Genomic DNA, 5,761 nt, shown 5'->3' with positions numbered 1-5,761 from the left:
GGGAGAGGGTTAAGAGGAGGGTCACCCGCTTGGTGAGAGGGAGGCAGGACAGGCCCTACAAGGAGAGACTGAGGGACCTGAACCTGTTCAGCCTCAGCAAGAGGAGGCTGAAGGGGGACCTGGTGGCTGCCTACAAACTCATGAGGGGAGATCAACAGCACATAGGTAGAGCCCTTTTCTCCCCAGCACCACCTGAGGTGACGAGGAACAATGGTGATATGCTGATGGAGAATAGGTTTAGGTTAGAGATCAGAAGGCAATTTTTTACAGTTAGGGTGGCCAAAATCTGGAACCAACTTTCCAGGGAAGTGGTCCTCGCCCCTACCTTGCATAAACTCAAGAGGAGGTTGGATGATCACCTGTCTGGGGTCTTGTGAACCCAGCATTCATTCCTGCCTGTGGCAAGGGGTCAGGCTAGATGATGTGTTCAGGTCCCTTCCTACCCTAGCTACTATGAAACTATGAAACCAGGTACCTTCCATGACTACTTCCAAGTTGATCTAAAACTTTTGGTCATCTATTGCAGTGGGAGTCCACCTTTTTTCGAAGGCATGCCATAAGGTAAGCCTGCACTCCCCCCAAATGAATAAAGGAAGGGGATCGAAGTGGCAATCTGTGGGCATGTCTACATGAGCGTATTAATGAAGAGCAATAAACTCCGACACTTATCCTTTATTGCTCCTTTATTACTCCTTGGTGCCCAGGAGTTTATTGCTCCTGGGCACCACGTCTTCACATGCACCCAGGGCTGTAGCATGTTGAGCCAGATTGGAGCAGCCCCACCTGGCAGGGCATACAGGGGGTCAGACTGCCAGCCAGGGGCTGCTCCGATCCGGCTGAATGTGCCAAGCGGCTGGCTGGGGCATGAAGATGCTTCACTGTGGGTCTAGCCAACAGGCAGCCCTCACACTGAAGCACCCTCATACCTCAGCCAGCCAGGTCAGCTTCTACATATACGCTGTTGTGGAGTAAAACACTCTGCAGCAGGATAGTACTTGTATTTACAAGTAGCCTGCTGCTGAGTTTATTAGTTTACTCCATCCTAATAGCCCTGCACTTGTAGATGGTGATGTTTACTGTGGAACTAATTAGTCTACTCCACAGTAAATGTCTTGCGTAGACATGACCTTTGTGGTTTTTTTGTTTTCTGTTTTCTCCTTTCTGAGACCTGACCCACCTGTCACTGTTCCTTGATCTGATGCATGCCACTTGTGGTACACATGCCACAGGACAGCTACCCCAATCTATTCCATCTTAAAGGTGGGACAGGCTAGAGATACCTGACCACTATATTTTTTACATAATGTATCCAGGGACTAGACGTCTACAAACGACCTACAATTGCCGGCCTCCCTGAATCATAACTCTTACATGGAATAAGGCATTCAAATAAAATGAAAAGAAACTTCACTGCAATCTTGTTAAAGACATCATGACACAGGTATTAAATTTCATTCTTTAGGTTAAACTAAAGTCACTAAACATGACATCCCTTCCCATCCACCCCCAGCAAAAAAGATAGTGAATGACTGGAAAAGTTACCCAGTTTGTAGCCATATTGGTCTAGAGGCTAAAGGAATCAGAACTTGTGGTAGAGGTGATATCTTTTATTAAAGCAACTAGATTTTTGCAACAACAACAAAAAAATCTTTAATTGCAAGTTTTTAGGCACAAGCACCCTTCTTCAGGCATAGGAAAAAAGATTGTAAAAATTCCCCTCGGTAGAAATTAAACAAAATAAAGTTCATATTTCATAGGAGAGTTGAAGGTGTGGTAATGAAATCTTCATAATTTTACAAGAAGGAAGCAAGTTTGACCACCTGAAACCTGAGACCCTAACTCCTGCCTTTGTTCAGGGTAATTTGCATCATCACAGAGCCTCATCACAGAGCTCAGAGACACCTTACCACGTAAGTAACGTCTGCCCAGAGAAGCATTCCATCTTTTTACGACTCAGTGAAACATGAAAGACCATAACCAGAAGGAAATATGACTACATCCTGCTTACCACTAAACAACTTTGAGGTAAACAGACTACTCTAACTTTTCTCTGAGCCTAATCTGCATATAAAATGAACTGTTCCAAACAGAAGATTTTACCACAGCTTCAACTCTCCTATGAAATATGAACTTTCATTTCTACCCAGAACTTTTACAATCTTTTCCCCCATGCCTGAAGAAGAGTGCTTGTGCCTGAAAGCTTGCAATCAAAGAATTTGTTTTTTGCAAAAATCTAGTTGGTCTAATAAAAGATATCACCTCTACCAGTGTGACTGGGAAAGGTGGCACTCCTGGAGAGATGACATTAGTGGAATGTAGCTTTACTTTTAGAAACTTTTTTCCATTTCACATTTGAATTTTATTTCAAATAGTCACAATCTTCATACAAACTGAAACTTAAAATGAACTCTTGAGGAAAAGATTGGCAAGTAATTTGCTAGAAACAATACATTTTTGCTGCCAAATTCTGCTGTAATTTTTTTTTGCTTTAAATTTGAATTGAAACTTTCCTGGTTAATGATCAAATTCAGACAACAAACCTTTATTGCTAAGAATCTACAGAGGAAAAGAGGACAGAAATAAAACTGTTATCGAGTGAACCGGGCTTCTAATTACAATTAGCAGCATTTCATGACTGAAAAATGGAATTTATATTTGACCCACTAATGTATCACTTTGTAGTTTGTTTGTTTGTTTCTTTGTTTTGCTGAATGAATTATTTCCCTGGGTTAGTTTTTTCCTTTGTTTCATTGTGCTAGGGAGTGAAAAGAAAGAAAGAAATGGAGTACTATCTACCATTATTTTTGAGGGCTTCTTGCACTCTTTCTTCCTTCCAACATCACTTTTCCAAGAAATGAGTTAGACTCTTACTTTTGTGTCTAAACAAGTCATTATGACCATTTCTCCTCCAATGTCAGCAGTCCATCGACCCCACTTGAGCAGTTCTGCTATTCTTGATCATTTTCAGTCGTATAGATCTAACTATTTAAAACAGTTCAATAGCATGGTGATTCTATGGCCAAAAGAGAAGTTAAAGTCAACTGAAGTCCAGAACTTACTTAAAAAAAGCTATACGAGGATTGTCATGAACAATACTTTTTCACTGATGTCTGTTTCAGGACAAAAGAAGCACAGAAACCAATGCTTTTCCTGGCTCACCTTACATGCATACACCAGCTTAACAGGAAATTTGTTTAACAGTTTATTAACAAACCCAACTTATCAAATGACAGATTTTACATTTAAAGATATATCCAATCCCCTAAAATATGAATAAAGTTACTTATTTGCTATCAATAGTGCTTGCTTAACCTGTCAATGTCCACAGGTGTGTTTTCTTTGTTTTCTTTCAAACTCTGAAAATTCCTTTGCTTTAGTAAATGTTAACGGGGGGGAGGGGGGGGGGATTTCTATATAGGTTTTCCCTCACTTTATGTTGTACATGTGTTCCTGGAAAATGGTGCATAACTTGAATTTGCATAAAGGGAACCCACTTTACAATGTAACAAATAGGGATACTTTCCAAGACCTTGACTGTACTGACCCCCAGACCCATTTCTACCGCTTTCACAAGACAATTATGGTACTCACCAACAGCAGACAGTACACACAAGCACAGGGTGGTGGTGAATGTTTAGCTGGTGTGAAGAGAGGGCAGTGAAGGGTCTTCAGTGTCAGACTCCACATTACTGGAGTTTTGTTTTGGATAAGCTAGCAGGATGCTTAGAAGCCATAATGGGGACAGCAACTACAGAAACACGTGTTGCAGACAATGAGTGAGGAGCACAGATCCACACAGGAGACTGTATCTTGGTACGTGTCACCACGCACCGCACAAAGTAGCTGACTGTGGGCTTCCACTACATTGATCGCATAACAGTGAATTTACCTCGCATATAACGCATTTTTGGTAAAAAAGGGTCATAGCATAAGAGTGAATTCGCACATACAGAACCCACATAAAGTGAGGGAAACTTGTATAATTAACCCCACCTTTTCCCCTCAGAACTCTGCATAATATAAATCTCACTATCTTCTAGTCATGTCTGCTTTTAAAATTTGAATTTACTCCAAATTTGTTCTTAATTTTGTTAGATTACAGAATTTGCATTTTCCTTCAAAATTCACAAGAAGTTTCTCAATCTTCCTGGTTTGGTGGCAGGAGGGTTGTTTCAAAGTAAATTCCAATAATTTCTACCATGTTTCTAAGTAAGTATCTTTTTTTTCCATTTCCTAAATTTCAAAAACCTTTTTTTTTAAAACCAGCCAGTGATTTATTTTTAATTGGTGTCACTTCTTTCAGGCTTTTGCAATCGGTAATTACTAGAGCCAGTAGAAGTGGCCAATTCGTTGACCCTTATAGTCTATACAATATTAAAATAAAGTAAACAGCAACTGCATCATATCTAGTTCTGTTGCAAATAAGACCCTAATTTTACAATGTGCAGTAGTTAAATATAAACAAGGTAATTTAGCAGCCAACGAGAAGCATGATATTATTCTGGATTTCAGTCTTTCACAAAGTGCAGATGTAGTTTGTATCTATTGCTATTATAAAATAATATTCCCAAACAACATGCAAACAGGACTTCTGAAGACTGAAACATAGGAATCTATAGAGGATTTGCTGGAAGTCCAAATACAGTACTTAAATACTAGCTTAAAGTTAAAAGGCAGTGCAGTTTGCTTTTCCGTTTTTAAAATAAATCCTTTTTTTAAAAGAATATTTTTAGTTAACTATCATATTTACTCAAATATAAGAGGATACCTCCCAATAATTAGATTCTATATACAGAAATTGTATAAAATTGTTATAATTTTCCAGGTATATAATCTATTAGAGATTTGTTTTGAATTTGTCCTCCTCCCTCTGCCCTATGCCCCCCCCCAGCTTCTTCCCGCTGCCGCCTCTTTTGCCCCAATTCCCCTTCTCTCAGACCCTGATCTCCCTGGCTAGGGCAGAAGTTACACATAAACCAGTAAAAGTGATCAGAAAGTTCAAAGCTATAACACACCAAAAGTGTGAAATGGCTGAAAATGGTTTAAAGATAAACCTGGATGGATGTAGTATCAGACTTCAGTGATTTAGGTTAAATCAGTTTATTGAACTTCTGTCACAGATCTCCTTCAGATTCAAGCTTCCTGGTCCAGCAGAGCAGGGAGGTGGGCTCGAGCATCCCCTGGCTTCTGGCTTGGACTACTACAGTCATGTGGCTGCATTTCCAGAACCAAAAGTGAATGTCTGTTCATTTGCTTATCAGTTCAATCAATGCAACTTAAACTAACCTGCAAAGATTGAATCGATTCAACTTCAGGCTTTTTGACTGTCTGTACTTAGCCCCTGAGCACATGGCAGTGAGAGGCCAGTTTCAAAACACTGACTTTGAAATAAACATGTCTATAGTAATTTGCACACATTACTATTGGTACCTATAGACTTAGTTCATCCAGAATTCATACATTTTATCTTTTTTGAAGTTGCTGCAAGTTTTAGCACAGGTACTCCATAAACACACTTTTAAGCAGTACTTTTGTACCTACTTATATACAGGTACTCCTCACTTAACGACCTACCTGTTTAACGACCGCTTTAACTTGTCTCATATTTGAGTAAATATGGTATTGTATTCTAATGTAGGTAGTTCAGTTTCACTGAACTAAGTTGCACCTCAAATTTCCATATTGTAGTATGCTGACTTGTCACCTGTGTTACAAAATAAAACATGATCTAATGGCGCATATACAACTTAACCAGAGATTT

The 5,761-nt window shown here is 39.6% G+C and overlaps 1 protein-coding gene across 1 annotated transcript in view; it reads right to left on the bottom strand.

The window, feature by feature from the left end:
* The window catches only part of RAPH1 (Ras association (RalGDS/AF-6) and pleckstrin homology domains 1), a 189,043-nt gene extending 186,092 nt beyond the window's left edge, over nucleotides 1-2,951 (bottom strand). Inside the window, exon 1 of the mRNA XM_014516900.2 lies at nucleotides 2,872-2,951. Within this exon, the coding sequence (XP_014372386.2) occupies nucleotides 2,872-2,901 (30 nt within the window). The 5' untranslated portion in view covers nucleotides 2,902-2,951. The remainder of the gene's footprint in view (nucleotides 1-2,871) is intronic.
* Nucleotides 2,952-5,761: the final 2,810 nt, after the last annotated feature.

Source organism: Alligator sinensis, unplaced genomic scaffold, assembly GCF_000455745.1.
Source record: "Alligator sinensis unplaced genomic scaffold, ASM45574v1 scaffold755_2, whole genome shotgun sequence".
NCBI classification, from domain to species: Eukaryota; Metazoa; Chordata; order Crocodylia; family Alligatoridae; genus Alligator; species Alligator sinensis.
Note: the sequence above shows the minus strand (reverse complement) of the source record. Positions and strands in the feature narration are given on the sequence as shown.